Source organism: Podarcis liolepis, assembly GCF_965112155.1.
Source record: "Podarcis liolepis genome assembly, chromosome: 9".
In the NCBI taxonomy this organism is placed as follows: Eukaryota; Metazoa; Chordata; class Lepidosauria; order Squamata; family Lacertidae; genus Podarcis; species Podarcis liolepis.
Genome location: NC_139564.1, coordinates 7466318 through 7484403, shown reverse-complemented (window position 1 = coordinate 7484403; position 18086 = coordinate 7466318). Strand labels below are relative to the sequence as shown.

General features: G+C 39.7%; 1 protein-coding gene across 3 annotated transcripts in view; it reads right to left on the bottom strand.

The window, feature by feature from the left end:
* LOC310685768 (catenin alpha-2) overlaps nucleotides 1-18086 on the bottom strand; it is a 408841-nt gene that overhangs the window by 366749 nt on the left and 24006 nt on the right. For all 3 annotated transcript variants that reach the window (XM_083458664.1, XM_083458666.1, XM_083458665.1), the window contains exon 4: nucleotides 5824-6027. In XM_083458664.1, coding sequence (XP_083314790.1) covers nucleotides 5824-6027 — 204 coding nt within the window. The remainder of the gene's footprint in view (nucleotides 1-5823; nucleotides 6028-18086) is intronic.

The window sequence follows — 18086 nt, the reverse complement described above, 5'->3', positions numbered from 1 at the left end:
CACTTTTTATAACATTTGTTCCGCACCCACAAGGAATCAATTTTTTAATATGGTGACTCCTATACTCCAGAACATCCTACTCATTCACATTAAGCAGGGTTGTTTTTTTTAATGCATTCTTTTAGTGCTAACAAATTTCTGTTCAGGCAAGCCTATACTGACATGCAAAGTTGTCTTTTAATATGTATTTGAAGTTTCTAATATTTTGATTTTTTTACAAAACTTGTTTCTAACTCTGATTTTTATTGATGTAGTTTATTGTGTATTTTATACGTTTTATAATCTTTGCTAATCACTTACATGTTTTATTTACAATTAAGCATTTTTTGCTAAATAAATATACCGTAAATGAGTTTGATCACAAGCAATCAGGAGGCAAGGTTAATTCTTTCTGCAGCAAGGATATGAATGCCCTCAATATACAGGGAGGACAAACTAGAAAGTGTGATCAGTGGCTTTGAAACAATCCATTTCATTATCTCTTCAAACAAAATTTAGTTTGACACACTTCTTCTAAGGATTCAGTTGCTTTGACATTTGAGATGAAGATGAGATTTTATCACCAAATCCTTTTCTTCCAAGCAATAAAGTCTACTGTGTAAATGATGCTTGCAATTCACATTTCTGATCCAAACTCAGGGACAAAACTTCCTTGGACTTATCAAAACTAGCTGAGTTAATAATGTTCAGATTGCTAGCATGTACATTTAATAGCCTGGATTTTCTCAATATTCCCTGAAAAGCCAGAAATACAAAACTGTGATCAATTGATATATAGCCCTTTTTAGGCTACCATAACTAAATTAGGCAATCCTGGTGACTCAGCTAGCACCAATCACTGATGAGTGAGTTGGAGACGGCTATGGATATTTTGCTGTCTCATGAATGTAATTTACTGCTCACTATCTCCCAGATTAACCTTGTACAGTTCCAAGTCACCATTTGAAGGAGTACAAAAATTATTCTCCTTTCCTTTCAAGCATGAGGCTCAGCCAGAGATGTTAAATATGGGCTTGGGTAGTATCTTGTGAGTTCATAGATTTTCATTTCCCTGCGACCTTTTTCATTATAGTTTCGTTCTGCTTTCTAGAGCAGCTGCCTCTAAGTGTTCAATAAAATATTTCATCTTTCATTTACCGTCAAGCCTACTTGACATAGTCTTATTTTGGGGTCCATGAAAACTATTTATTGTACTTCATGGAGCAAAACCACCGAATGCTTTATGATTTCTTTACCTTAGAAATATAAGATCTTTCAAACAGAATCAGATGGATAGACCATCTTGTTGAAATGGACTCTTCCTTGTCTGAATCCAACTTTCTCTCCTGCCCTGATGCTTCCTATCATAGAAAATCCATATGGGACATTTCTGCTGTTTTTTCCCCACTGTATAGGGATCTCTTTGGGTTTTCAATTTCAGTCTTTCTGGTTTGGTTATCATTCTCCACAGCCTTTCACTGCACTAAGTACAGCTTGTAATTATGCTAACTGCTTACAACAGCTGCCAGCTATCTTGTTCACTTTTTAAAACACATTGAGAATGATGTCACCCTATCCCAAGGATTCCTTGAGGCTAATGATTGAGCCAACCACTCGTTTAAACCAAGAAAATAAATAACCATTGATGTGCTATGTGATTGGATTGAACCAATTGACTTTAAATAATCCCAAATCTGTTTAGCCCCATTTCAACATCACTTAGGGGTCTGACTCTCCATTCCACTGCTATGAGAGTTCTGCTAAGAACTTCTTTCTCTCTGACAATTCACTGGGCAGATTGGCAGGTTTGGTCAGCTGACAGTATAACTGAGAAAAATGCTCATGAATCATCTCAGAAAGTTTCCAGCAGGAGGTATTGTGAATGACAGGATATCAGTTGCTAATTTAGACACTGAGTTGGAGATAACTGGTGTTTCTGCATAGCAGGATTTGACACTGCTAGCAATCCTAAAAATGGCTCCTTGGTTTAAAAAGACAGGTACAAATACTATCTTTCAATTCTTGGAATATAATCTGAAAGATATATATCAGGCAAACTCGGCCCTCCAGATGTTTTGGAACTACAACTCCTATCATCCCTGACCACTGGTCCTGTTAGCTAGGGATGATTGGAGTTGTAGTCCCAAAACATCTGGAGGGCTGAATTTGCCTATGCCTGATATATATTTTCATTCTCCTTCAGTGTTGGGCACATTTTAGAAACCTATGTGATTCAATGAATCACAATGTGTCTGTGATGGCAAAGTGACGGAGGATTGGCCCCACTGTTTGTATAAATTGTTCAGTTTACAAATATAGCACAAGCACAAGTGCCGATTGGGTCACATTTTTTGTTGATCCCACAGAATATTCTGTTTTCACTGGTGAGCAGAAATATTAAATTAATCACTATGGTTGTCTGTTCTACATTCTTCATAACAAAACTGAACCAAAAGGTTCTTCACCACATTTATTTGTTTATTTAATCAAATTTATATGCTGCTTACCTGAACCAAAGACCTCTAAGCGGTTTTTAAAAAGCAATCCAAAATATTGATTAAAAAGATTGACATGATTATATTGACAGTCAAGCACACCAGCCTTGTTAAATATCTGTGCCTCATGAAACAACATATTACAGAACATTTCTAACTATTGGACATGGTTTACTGGTCTTCACAAATAAAAGGTCCAGCTGTGTGAACTACAACTTCTCATGACAGATCTACAGGGCCAGTTCCTCTGTGGCTCATCGTTGCTAGTTCAACTCAGTGTGGATAATATCACGACTGTGGGGCAAAACCCACAGCCCCCCCCAAATCACTTAACATCTTTAAGGCACAGTTTTAATATGGCTATAGAACATACACATGTAGATGTATACAGGGGAGAAAATCAACTTTAAGAATTTCTCCAAGCGCAGCTTCAGAAAATAAAAGCAAAGTTTCATAAGAAGGGGTAAATGTCTTCTGCTATCACAAAGAAGTTTTCACATTTTAAAAAAACAGGCACTGCTAGTAAGGGAAGACAACCATCCATCAGCCATGAACCATCTAAGGGAAAGACCTTTTAGAGCTTCCACCAAAAAGCAGTAATTCCATACGACAAGACTTCATATTCAGCAATGCCAAAGCAGTATATTTCACATCATCATAATCACCTGTTCTTTAACTCTCTCACTTTATAGCTCTCACCTCGAGATAAACCTGCATCCACCTTTTATTGTCAATTGTACTCAAACATCTTAACTGTCACCTGATAAAATACAGCAAGCCATTTCTATCTGGGAAGGAGAGATTCTTTGAAGTCAGTGCCATTTGACTGAGTGGTAAAAGTGATCTGATGCATTAAAACAAAGTTGCCTTTGCTACACATAAAATAAAGCAATGGGGATTTTGTTTTTATGCTGCACATTTATGGATTTTCTTAAGAGGGATACAATAAATAACTCAATATTTCTTGAACCTTTACATCTCAAAGGAGGTAGGGTGAAGAATAGATAATGCTCAATTTGCGGTGCACTTTATTACTGCTGGACTAAACAATTCATTTTGATAAGCACAGTCCACAACTGAAAAGCATAGGTTCTCACCCACACTGACACCCCAGTTTAGGACATGCAATGGCAAATTACCGGTACATGAAATTGTCAAGAAAAAATGGCTTTGGAACATTGATGCCTATGCAGCCTTCTGAAAAGATATTCTATAGTATTATCCATGGTTTACTTAAAGTATAAAATGCTCTGTTATTCAGAAATATACAACTCTTGACAACAAACAAAGAAGTTATTCTGCAACATACCAAATGCTAAATGACTGGTGGTGGTTTTTTATGTTGTACATTTCAGAAACAGAAATAGCAGAGCAAACCATTTGCCAAACAGCCATTAATGGTTTAAATCCAGAAATATCTTGCTGTGATATACCATTTAACGGAAAGACTACCCCCAATATTGCAAAGTGCAGCAGTCCCTGAATAATATAAAGTATTGTGTATTTTGCTAGGAAAGATTGTGGTTCATATGCCTGGAAATTCAAATCACTGTATTTAATAGATTTCAAATATTTCACTGAGTGCACTTGCCATAATGATAGAGATTACTCAGCACCTCCAGGGAACTCACACAAGTCACACTCATTTAATAGCTCCAATTAGACTGTTAGCAAACAGCTATCCTTCCTTTACGGTTTCACTTCCTCCCACACACATTCCCACATTTGTCATAACAGTTAATAATGGAGGAAATTATGCTTCTAACTAATAAATGGAACTGGTGTGTGTGTGTGTGTGTGTGTGTATGTGTGTGTGTGTAAGAAGCATATGGTAACTGTTTAAGGCTCCACCTGACTTGCACATTTTCCTGCTGAGTACATATCTAGCAGAATTTACCCATTTTGTGGCAGAATTTGAGCTTTTTAGAAATATAAAAAGTGCAAGTTCAAAAACATTTGCAGATATTTTGTCAGAATTGTGTGTTGTCATGAGAATATACCCAGTCCCCTTTCACGAGATGATAAAATGTTAGAAAACAAATGTATTGCTATGGTAAATTTGCTTCTTAAACTTATTTTTTAAAATGCAAAAAGACGGTGAGCATCCAAAACAAAGGGGATAACTTAAGATGCTTATGAAATGTGGGTTTTATTCTTTAGAAACAGCTGAACATGTTTTGGCCTGCTGTGACTAAAGGTGTTCCTTAGGGGCTGTTTAAAAGATAATACATCATACATAAGCAGGTGCTTTGAGATGGTAATTTTAGTCATCTGTTAATGTGATAAGTAAAACAATTAACAGAGATCGGTGCAGGCTTTCCCCCCCTATTTTGAGTAAGTATGCATAGGGCCATATGCAATTTGTATATAAGCAATTCAATTTGTTTGCTGAATAATTACCTAATGCATTCTTTGCAGCCACAGAAGAAGGTATTTAATAACAGGCCAAAACATAGGCTATTTTAAAAGAAAAAGAAAAAGAAAAGAAAATCCTTCTTAAGCTCCTAACCGACTCTTATTCTGAGGTTTTCAGAGCTTTATACATGATTTGCATGTTAGGAAAACATTATTTAAGAAACAGATAAAAGTTCCTGGAAGCTTTAAAGAGGGTTCCAGAATTTTCTTTAGTGTGTAGGAGTGGGACCCTAGGTTTGATTGGTGTCAGCTGGAGGTGCAAATAAAGGGAGGAACTTGGAGGCTGCAATTTCCGCACGAGGAAAGCGCGCACACATACACACACACACACACACTAACTATTAGCATATACACTGACAACAAGGTTGGAAGTAAGACAATGTGTGCTGCTGATACTATGAGTTTTGCTGTGTCAGGATTGTTAATTACTGGACTGAGATTATACCGTGCTGGAGAGATAAAGAAGGAATGTAAATAGTTTGTATATAATAGTAACAGAAATGCTTGTGCAACCATTCAAGCCATAAAGAAGCTCTTGACTGTGAATTTGAGTATGACTCCTGTTCTTGTCCTCTGCCTCTGGGGAAAACTCTACTACAAACAATAAGAAGTGGTTATACCGAAGTGCCACCACACATGCAGAGTAGTGCAGCGGAAGTGTGTTGGAGGTAACCTCTAATATTGCAGTAATCCAAGCATTATTTCGGGTCGAACCACCACAGATGAACCTTGTGTGCCTTTACATCATTCCTCGAAGGATGGTCTCGCAAGACTTCAAAATGTGGAATTCTTTCCGTTACTTAAACTGACTGCCTAGGTTGTGAGTGGTCAGGACTCTTAGGATCTAGCACAGCATATACACCTTTAACCATGTCTATGGAACCATTTAACAATCAGAGAGGAAGAAGAAATCAAAAAGCAGAATGTCACTTACATTATTCATGTATTCACTAAGCAAGTCCTGGAGGGCTTGTCGTACAGCATTGCACTCAGCTACAATTCTCTCCCGGCGGTCATCACGAGTACAGGAGGAGTCTGCCATGAGCGCTGCACCGCTGATAATGCTCTCCAACCTCTCTTCAAGAGATGGTCGAAATCGGGCTTCACTGAACGTCATGGGGTCTAAAATGATCTTGTTCTGAAAATAAAAACCATCAGCAATTAATCGAGGAACTCATGCCAAAACAGCTGGTCCTGAAAGAATGTATATAATTGTTTCAAATTTCAAAATTAAAGTTCAACATATATCTGGTGAAGGAAAGCATTGCAAATGCTTAAAGCATAAAAATGTAACCTTCAAAGGAAAACAAGTGATTAGAAGTGCATTTCCCCCCTAAATCGTCCTTTTTGAAATGTAGCAAACATTGGCTGCATCTGCATTTGTTAAGTCATGATATGCATATGCAGGTCAAACATATATACCGACCCTTTGTGGCTGCTTTGTTCCTCTTTGCTAAAACACCAAAACAAGGCAGGGTTTCCCGTTACATTCCAATCAGGAAACAATGGTTAATTGCTTCAAAATAAGCCACAATATAATGACATAGTTTAAAGTTGCCTTCATATTGTGGCTTGTTTGGAACACATTTGGCATCGTTTTGGGGTTTGCACATAAGAGGAAACCATGGTTAAATACTAAATCCTGATTTGTTGCCGCTTCTTTGAAGCAGGGAACAAAGCAGTAGAGATGCTGCCTGGCTGCAGTTGTGCACCAAAAATAGGTTTATGACATAGGATTCCTGACAATATTGCATGCAAATGATGCGACTATTAAGTTATGTGACAGGAACAGATAACGTTACATTCACATCCCCACCCACACTACTGATCAGATATAAAACTTTGCCTTCGTTCTTCAGGTCCTTTTCATGTTCTGCCCTTTATTCAATCTGTCACCCAATCACTTTTGTCTACACAAAATTGCAAATGTCCACCCTTTCCTCTCAGATCTCCCAGTTCAGTGTCAAGAGGAAGGAAGGAAGGAAGGAAGGAAGGAAGGAAGGAAGGAAGGAAGGTTCATGCTATGGTAATCTCCTAATTACTGCAACCTTCATTGGAGGTTTTTAAGCAGAAGTTGGATGGCCATCTGTCATGGATGTTTTAGTTGACTTCCCTGCATTGCAGAGGGTTGAACAAGATGACCCGTGGGGTCTCTTCCAACTCTATAATTCTATCCTTTTATGTTCTTGCATCTCAAAACCCCACTGTAAAAATAATTCACCTCTCATATCTTCAGTATTTCATGCCATCCCTCTTCATATCCTTAGACTGTTTTTCTTACCTATAAAGTGACATGAAGCAGTCACTGCCCCACGTGATCTTTCTACCCTTATTTCCTCTAATGTACCAACCCATGACCTTTGCACCTCCCATGCAGACAAAGGTAAGGCAACTGCAGGGAGCAATTACTCAGATTCTGGAGAAGGAGAAGGAGGTGAATTGAAAATTTCCATTCAAACCATCTAGCAGAGATTGGATTAACCTGAACGATTTTGAGCCAGGGAAAAAAAATGCTCACAAAAGCAGATTACTGAATTGAATGGTTCTTACAAACAGATTATACCCTGAGCGGTGAGCTCCTAATCACACTTGTTCTTCCATTTTTGGAGTGTAAAGCCACAAAGTGATCCATTTTACACCAATTCAAAGCTATATTTATTTTGGTGGATACAATTTCCTTGATTTTCTGGTATTACTACGTTAAGGACATTTTATCGCCACACTAATGCTTTCTGCAGCCACCTGCAATTTGATTTCCAGTGCAGGCAGCAAGACAGAATCCCAGGTGGCACATCCCTTCCCCCCTTTGAAGAATCCTTCATCCCAATGATAAGGGGCTTTAGGTCACCCTTGGGTTGTTTTCTAACTCATGGTAGTCTCTTTATGGTTCAAGATGGCAGCTGCAAAAAATAGTGTCATTTTGTGCTCCTGTCTTGCGGCACTTTACCCACACTGCCAGCTGCTCAATAAAACAGGCTGCAAGAGAACTGGCATAAGAGAAATCTGTCTGCAGAAGCAGAAAGTTGCCTTCTTCTCTGCAGCCAGAGCATAAACATTAAGCGAAAGGCACTTCAAAACCAAGTAGGAAGACCAAGAAAGCCATGAAACAGAACAGGCTGGCAAAATCCCCTACATTAATATAAATATTTAACTATTGTGCTACGAAGAGATAGACTAATAAGACTGCATAATGGCTTCCCCTGATAACAAAGGACGAGTCCCTCCCCACCTTGGCAATGCCTACACAGAATTTGGAAAGCAACGTAAAAGGGAAATTAGTGCACGCCCAGAACTCCTAGTCAATTCGAAGAATAAAAATGCACATGGATTTTTTTTTTTTTTTTTTTGCACCCAATGAGCCCTAGTCAGTCGTTCAAAATAATATAGTATGAAAGGGGTAGAGGGGAAATTGTTTTTTTATCTGCAGTTCTGTTCCATGACATGCTAAGCTGAAGTTCTGACTAGAGCTGACCACGTTTGTTCTCTCTTTCCCTTTCTCCTTCTTTCTCTCTCGCACACACACTTCAATAAAAAGTATTTCCCTGTTTGACAATTTGAATTGATTCTGATAAAATGAGCTATAAATGAAACTCCAGAATTCAAGTTTGACCCATGTGAGAATCATTTCTAACACTTTCCCCCCAAAAAATAGCCTTGTTTCAATACTTACATTTTTAACAGGAAAAATAAGTTTTGATACAAACATAAATAAATAAATGAAGGTCTTACTTTTGGTAACTCAAAAGTTATAAAAATGGCAGGCTTAAACTTCCCATAGCTACTGACAATCAGTTAGTGAATGACTAATGTAAAGTGTTCCAGTTCATTTACATTTGTAATTAATCAAAATCATTGAAGTCATAAATCAAAGCTTGACAACGTAATTCAGATTATGATTAATTGTTCTGAGGTTCCTAGCTGCCAACGACAAAGTAATAGAAAATGTGTCTGTAGTGGGATGGTCAACACATGATTTTACACACTTTTGTAAAAGTGGAGACACTTATAAAAGTAGTCAGGGCAATATATACTGAACAGTCAGTCAAATTGATAGTAAATAATATCTAAGGAACAAGACAAGATGCCCATTGTTGTTCATATTAGTTTTAGAAGTATTGGCACAAATAATAAGATGTAACCAAGAAATTAAAGGTATAAGAATGAGACAATATAAACTAAAAGCATTCACAGACAACATGGTGATATCTCTAGAAGAACCAATACAGTGGTACCTTGGTTTACAAGCATAATCCGTTTTGGAGGTCCATTCATAAACCAAAACAGGTTGTAACCCAAGGCACGCTTTCGTCAATGGGGCCTCAAAAAAAATTTGTTCGTAATTAAAAAAAACAACGGGTTATCATCCAAAAAAAGTTCGCAAACCGGGACACGTACTTCTGGGTTTGACGTGTTTGTACGTAATCCAAAACATATGCAAACCAGCCTGTTCGCAAACCAAGGTACTACTGTAGAGTCAATTCTGAAAGTATTATAAGAGATAAAGGGGGGGGGGAGTGTAGCAGGTCTTAAGATTAATAAAGACAAAACCAAACTCTTGGTAAAAAAAAAAAATGAATGATGAGAGCAAAAATAAGTGCCAACACAGCAATTTACCGTATTTTTCCAGGCATAACACACTTCCTGTTTGCGGGTACTACTAATTAAGATAATGCGGGGAGGATTGCCCTGAGTTGTTGAGCGCACAGAGAGTGGCTGACAGGCAGGCACGCAATAGCGGTGACCACACAATCATTTTAAGAAAGGGACTTATGAACTCCGGCACCCTCCTCCATACCTCCACTTCAAACACATGGACTCACACACTTCCTTCCTCCCTCTCACATGCACACATACCGAGCCACCCTCTCACACCCCCTCCCGTTACGCACGGTGCAAAATCTCAACTACCCATCCTTGTCAGGCTGCCAAGAGGGCAGGAAGGTTGGACTTCTGCTCGGCCACGGCCGCTTCTCTTCCAGCTGATGCCCCCCTCCACACACACACACACACACACACACACACACACACACTTGGAGTGTGCACGGTCGCAAGCGCTCCTCCAGCAGCCTCCTCCAGCTCCATTTCAAGATAGTGAAGGGGCTGGGATTGCCATTTCACTCAGTGCTGGGGAGACAGCACGTGTGCCCACTGAGAGGGCTCCGAGTGTTGCCTCTGGCATGCTTGCATAGGTTTGCCACCACTGATCTAGGTGTATGGTTAACAGAAAATAATATAAATCTGTATAAAGGTAATTATTCCAAAAATTGGAAAGACATTAAAAGAAATTTGGAAATTTGGAACAGAAGAAAACTTTCACTGTTAGGTAGAATGTCGACTATAAAAATGAATGCATTACCAAGAATATTATATTTGTTTCAATCAGTTTCGGTGATCAGCAAGACAGATTGTTTCAATGTACGGCAAAAAGATATTGCTAAATATATCTGGTGGCAAGGAATAAACTGAGAATAAAATATCAAATATTGATAGATGCAAAAGAGAGAGGAGGTTTCTCCCTGCCGGATATGAGATTATGCTATGAAGCATCTTGTCTTTGTTGGTTGAAGGATGGATGATACTGAGTAATCCACATATCTCAGATTTAGAAGGTCATGATAATATTTTTGATTGGTACACCTATTTGTGGTATGAAAAAGTGAAAGTACATAAAGGATTTACAAATCCCATAATTAGGAAAAAAACTGCATAAAGTATGGAATAAATACAAAAATTTATTGCAGACAAAACACCACTTTGGCTCTCACCATTGGAAGCCATAGTGGTAAAGGGGGAAAAAATGATTGAAAGTTGGACAACTTATAGAAATTTATTAAAACAAGAGGGAGGAGAGTATGAATTAAAAGATGTAAGGATTTATCAGGAAAGCTAACAACATGGATACAATATCATCATTTGAATGAAGTATTTAAGAAAGATAGGATACGAAAAATATCAAATATCAGAATTGGAGAGAGAACTGTTCGAATGTAATGTTGTCTAAAATGTGCTGCCTAAAATGTATAGGATATTATTGGAATGGGAGACAAAGGATGAGCAAGTAAAATATTCAATTATACATTGGGCAATAGATTGGTTATAAGACAGATATGGAAGCATGGGAACGACTGTGGAATATGGATATAAAATTTACAGCGTGCTAAGGTTTAAGAGAAAACTACCGTATTTTTCGCTCTATAACACGCACCCGACCATAACACGCACATAGCTTTTAGAGGAGGAAAATCCGTAGGCATGCCACCCGTAGGCGTTCCCTCCATAACACGCACAGACATTTCCCCTTACTTTTTAGGAGGAAAAAAGTGAGTGTTATGGTGCAAAAAATACGGTATATGAAAATGTTATCTAGATGGTATCTAACACAGAGTAAATTGGCAAAAAATGTATTGCCAATTGTTGGAAATGCAAAGAGAAAGAATGTATTTTTTATCATATGTAGTGGTCTTGTAGTAAGCTTACTCGGAAATGATAAAGCTTACTCGGAAATGATATATAATGAATTGAAAAAGATGTTTAAAATAACATTTGTAAAAAACCCAGAAGCTTTCCTTTTGGGAATCATAGGGGTAAAACTACCTATAGAAATTTATTCATGCATGCAACTACAGCGGCAAGAATGCTATTTGTCCAAAAGTGGAAAGAAGAAGTTCCAATGAAAGAAGAAAACAGTGGTACCTCGGGTTAAATACTTAATTCATTCCGGATGTCCGTTCTTAACCTGAAACTGTTCTTAACCTGAAGCACCACTTTAGCTAATGGGGCCTCCTGCTGCCGCTGCGCTGCCAGAGCACGATTTCTGTTCTCATCCTGAAGCAAACTTTTAACTCGAGGTACTATTTCTGGCTTTGCAGAGTCTGTAACCTGAAGTGTATATAACCCAAGGTACCACTGTAGAGACAAAAGTTATGGAACATGCAGAAATGGCGAAACTTACCAGAAATAAGAAATCAAGATAACAAACTTTTTATAAAACAATGGAAATGATGTATTGAATATTTACAAACAAACTGTAAACAGATAAGGACACTGGCAGGATTATTGTAATAACCTGCAGTTTCATAGGAGCATATATCTAAAGTAGGTGGATAAAAGAATAAGTTATAATATGCAGGAAATGTAAAAACAAAAACAAAAAGCTAAAGAACCGCAGAAAGAGGAAGGAAGGAAGTTGAGTTTTGAAATGTTAGAATGATTATAAAACTATTGAAATGTATATAGTTGGAAACCATAAATTATTTTTTTAAAAAACAAAACAACAACAACCTGATTTTATTTCCATGATCAAAGATAAACGAGTGTTCCGTTTCCCCTCAGGGTTCAACAATGGGATTCCACAACAGCTGAGTTTTTAAGTGGCTCAAAGTCCTAATTCAGGTACCAATTATAAAATTTTGGTGGTCTTTCCAAAACTGTCTTTACTGGATGTCAGGGCAAACAGATGCCAACAACAGATGCAAAGCAATACATCAGAATTTGTCTCCGAAGACCTTGATTGGAACTCACATCCATGAGCTGCTTCCCCATCTCAGATTCCAGATGGGCACACATGCATCTAAAAGTAAGATAGGGTATGGAAACATTACACACATGTGGAGGGAGAGGAGTCGCCTGAAACCTGCTTAAATATGCAGCATCTACAATTTGTGGAAGAGGTTTTTGTTTTTTATGTACAGTGGTACCTCAGGTTAAGTACTTAATTTGTTCCGGAGGTCCGTTCTTAACCTGAAACTGTTCTTAACCTGAAGCACCACTTTAGCTAATGGGGCCTCCCACTGCCGCCGCGCCGGCAGAGCACGATTTCTGTTCTCATCCTGAAGCAAAGTTCTTAACCTGAAGCACTATTTCTGGGTTAGTGGAGTCTGTAACCTGAAGCGTATGTAACCTGAAGCGTATGTAACCCAAGGTACCACTGTATTTTGTGTTACTTTGTATTTTTATGAACTGATCTTGAAATGAAGGGTGGTGTATGTATTTAATATAAATATATAAGAATACAGTGGTACCTTGGTTCTCAAACTTAATCTATTCCGGAAGTCTGTTCCAAAACCAACGCGCGCTTTCCCATAGAAAGTAATGCAAAACAGATTAATTTGTTCCAGACTTTTAAAAACAACCCCTTAAACAGCAATTTAACATGAATTTTACTATCTAACGAGACCATTGACCCATAAAATAAAAGCAATAAGCAATGTACTGCAGTCACACAATCAATCAATCGGTAGCTGAACTGGGTTCCACACAGTCACAAAAATAAAACAGAAAGAGCCACAAAAAGGCAAAATAAATAGCAAAAACAGACAGACCTCAGCATAACACTCAAAATGCAATTGTGGCACTCAAATCAGAAGTGTAACACTCAAAACGGAGCATGTTCGGCTTCCGAAAAACGTTTGCAAACCGGAACACTTACTTCCAGGTTTGCAGTGTTTGGGTTCCAAGTTGTGTGAGTACCAAGACATTTGAGAACCAAAGTAGTGACTCTCAGACTGATCCACAAAACAAGCAGCTTCCAAATGTTATGCTGTCTGTGTGGAAGCACGAGAATGTCAAACAGTAATGGCATCTTTAGTACTTAGTAGAACAGCCTTTTGCTGCTATGACCTGCTGCAGACGGGATGCATAGCCAGACAGAAGAAGAAGAAGAAGAAGAGTTTGGATTTGATATCCCGCCTTTCACTCCCTTTAAGGAGTCTCAAAGCAGCTAACATCCTCCTTTCCTTTCCTCCCCCACAACAAACACTCTGTGAGGTGAGTGGGGCTGAGAGACTTCAGAGAAGTGTGACTGGCCCAAGGTCACCCAGCAGCTGCATGTGGAGGAGCGGAGACGCGAACCCGGTTCACCAGATTACGAGACTACCGCTCTTAACCACTACACCACACTGGCTCTCCACAGCAGCTTCCGGCAGCATTCCTCGGGAATCTGAGCCCATTCCTCCCACTAGAGATTTTCTATGGGGTTCAAGTCAGGTGACTGTGATAACCACTGCAGAACCTTCCAGGACTTATTCAGCAACCAAGTATTAGTGGAATTGGAGGTATCCTTGGCATGACGTTTCCTCCCAGGATTTCCCGATATTTCAATGAATCCATCCTGCCTTCCACAAGTTTCCAGTGCCAGAGGATGCAAAGCAGCCCCAGAGCATCATTGAGCCACCACCATGCTTCACTGTAGGCAGAGTGTTCTTTTCAGCGTATGCTGCATTCTGCTTCCTTCAGACATAGCGCTGATCCATGGGATCGAAAAGCTCCCATTTGGTTTCATCGCTCCACGGAACAGAATCCCAAAACTTCTGTGGCTTATTTATATGATTTTGAGCATACTGGAGCTGACTTTTATTGTGCTTGTGAGTCAGTAGTGGTGTAGGTCTTGGGGTTCTGGCATGGAAACCTGCGTTTAGTGTGCTTTACTGTGCTCACTGAAATCTCGGTGCCTGCTGCCACCAACTCCTTTGCAGTCACTCAAGGGTTTCCCTCATCTGGTTGCTGCCGCAGATAGCTTGCTTTTTCTGTCCTGTCCAGGTAGTGTAGCTGCTGTTCCTTTCACTTGGAACTTGCTTCCAACGGTGTCTCTGGGAACACTCAGTGCCTTCACTATTTTCTTGTATCCTGCTCCTTGTTTGTGAAGGGTGATAATCTCTTCTTTTACCTTCTTGGATCATTTTCTTGATTTAGCCATACAGTCATACCTCGGGTTACAGCCACTTCAGGTTGCATTTTTTCAGGTTGCGGACCGCCAAAACCCGGAGGTACTGGAACAGGTTACTTCCGGGTTTTGGCGATCACACATGCGCAGAAGTGCTAAATCACAACCTGTGCATGTGCAGACACAGGTTGCGAACACTGCGGGTTGTAAACATGCATCCCGCACGGATCACGTTTGCAACTCGAGCATCCACTGTATTTCTAACATGCAGCCAAATTTGACATTCAGCAAACCCCTAGCCAGTTCAGGTATTTCATGTATTCCAGCTCAAGCACACCTGGTGCAACTAAAGGAGCCCTTGATTAGTTGCATATGGTGGGCTTGAGACAACACCTGTCATATTTGTGCTGTTGTGAGGGATTCTATTCAGGGGGTTGAATAATAATAAGACTGGAAAAGCCTGTATAAGCTGCAATTTCAGCTGAATTTGGGGAGACCACTTGAAGCATTGTTGTGTTGAGCTATTTCAATTGTTTTTGTTTGATTTGTTCATTGCAAACAGCTGAAAGTCTATAAATTTAGATAATAAACCTGACTTGCAATGGGGGGGTTTGATTAATTTCGATTGCAACTGTATGTAATGCCTTGCAATTTCAGCTCCCTTGGCTTTTCAGTTTTACTTTAATTACCAAAAGCATTCAACAGGCCATGCCTTGATTAACTTTGGTCTACAGCTAACTTTACTGAAATGTTTTGCTGCCAGCAGGGTGTTGTTTGTTTGTTTTAACCCGTGCTGTTTTACGGGGTCTGTTCTCTGGGTATTTGGGATATGGTTTTTAATGTAAAGTATTTACATTTTTCTTCTACTTGTTCTAAGGTTTACTTTAGGTTTTTAAAGCTCTCTAAGTTGCTTTGAAAGGGACTAATAAATTGAAATAACAACAATAACAAGGCAGAGGAGATTACAATATTCTTTATAGAATGTGCACAGGCAGAATGTAGTGAGCAAGGCCTGTAGGGGAAAAAATATTGATCCAAAAGCTGAATTGGCCCCAGAACTTAGGATTTCATGAAATGCTGCATCCATGGGCAGATGCAGTCAGTCAAAAAAATGCCTAAGTGAATGAGCAATAGAAAAACACACATAAACATGAAATTAAATCATTTTTACTTAAATGCAGTGTCTTTGGCATTAATTTGCAGGTGTTAAATTTTGAAATAGGCAGTGTTCCTTAAATATGTAGAAAAAATGGACCTTTAGATCACCTCACATTGACAAGTCTGACAACACACTGTTTGTTTGGTAATAGGCAATTGTAGTTCTTGAAGCTGGTATAAATATCTATAGTTTTGTTCCATTTTCCCCCAACATACCATGCATGGCAACTCGGGTAGCTGCATGCTGTATCAATGACAGATCTGCAGGTAATATACTGTTTGATGAAGTCTTTTCTGATCATAATATTTCTGAAGATGACAATTTCTCTGTGATAATGAAAGGCGTTTTAATGACTGGAGTCGCAACACTGAGATCCAAGAATAACAATTTGTGGTTTTAATTCAGCTGTCACAAAAAGCTAGTGTAGATTAGGAAGCTGTCAGAAAGTGATAAAACAAGGCTCACTGATGGCTCTGTAACCTTTCCATATATCTCAGATCAATGACCATTTAAAAACACACACAAAAACCCCCAGAAACTGGGGGGGAAGGGATTGAGCAACCCCAAAACACAAGGACAGCAGGCTGGATCAGTCCAACGGAACATCTAGTACAGCAACATCTTCTCACTGTGGCCAACCAGGTGTCCATGGGAAATTGGCAAGCAGGACGTGTGCATAAGAGCCCTGTGCCCACCTGCAATTCCCAGAAATTGCCATTCAGAGGCACAATGCCTCTGAAACAGAGGTGGTGCATAGTCATTGTGGCTAGTAGCCACTGTGTCAGGAACGTTGCTTCCCAGAGCGACAGCGAGGACTCCGAAGAGGAGGGGTGGCAGGCTGAGGAAAAACAGAGGCTTCATTTTCATATTGAGAGTGATGCAAGCCCCTCCTGTCCTGAAGTGCGGGCTGTAGATTCCCAAGATAGTGTAGGTCAGACAGAGGCAGGTTCAGAGGAACTGCAGCCTTTAGAGACAGCTCCAGAGGGGGGTGGGCAAACTGCCCCCAATTCCCCATGGACTCGCTGAAGGAGAAGCGTCCATGCTTGGCATTAGTCCAACAGGAGAAGGGGCGCCCAATGGAGGATATCCTGTTGGCGGAGGATCAGCCCTTTAGTGAGCTCAACGTCGTCCTCAGCAGATGATTGAGCTGTGAGCTCGGACCGAAACTACTGTGTAAATACTAATAAATCTAAGCACAATTAAACCGTCAGCTTGCTGTGTTCTTGGTGTAAGAGGGATATCTGTAATCCTGATACACTGATAGCCTTTTCCTCCATGATTTGTCCAGTCCTCTTTTGAAAGGCGCACAAGTTAGTGACCATCACTGCCTCCTGGGGGAGTGGGTTCCAGAGTTTAAAAAGCTGGGTGGGTGGCAAGATTGATTACTGGAATGCAACTGTATCCATGACCTCTCTGCTCCAGCCATAGAGTTTCTACAGCCATCTTCCCCTTTCTGCTGTAAGTTGCAAAAACTGAGGGTGGGAGAGGCGGCAGCATTTGGGAGTCCCAGCAATGCCACAGCAGCAATTGGGGCAACTTAAACATCCAGGTGGGGCAAGACTCCCTAGATTGGGGGTATCCATTTGGATGTCCTCCAGAAGTTGTGGACTAGAACTCCAAACAGTCCTGAGCACTGCCAACACAGGCTGGGTCTGCTGGGAACTGTAGTGCCAAAAAAAAAAAGAGGCAAACAAAATGGTTATTCCGCCTCCAGAGAAAGATCTGGCTGGAAATGAATCCAGGAAAATAATAATTAGAGCACACCACCCACCCCTATCTCTGTTTCAAAGTTCTACCACAGTAATAGGGCTGTGAATTCTTTCCATTCCTCTGTATCCTGAATATTGTTTATATTCAGTTATTACTGTCTTGCTTTAAAGGAGTTACCCAGAATGTTAACTAAACCTATTGAGTGAATGGCCTGAGTCATATGCCAGAAAGGGACTGATTCCTTAGACAAAGCTTGGCCATATAATGAACTATACATGAAAGCATTTGTCTTCAAATGTGAAGTACAATTACCACAAAAAGCTTACTGCACGGAGCATTTCATGAATTTTAACTTTTAACTTGGGGGGAAAATGTTCCATGCAATGCCCACTAGATGTCTCTATCACACAACAAAAAAAATACAACAGGTAGCAAATTCTCATTGCTAAATCAGTGAAAGAGACACGGCAAGGAGTGTTACACACACACACACACACACACACACACACACACACACACACACAGAGAGAGAGACATGCTATAAATTAAACATAGTAGCTATTATCAGATTTTTGTTTTGTTTTGTTTTTAAAGAAAGTTGAGAATTTCACTGGAGGAATAGAGGGGCAAAAGCCTATTTACCCCATTTCTGTCTGCATCTCCCCTC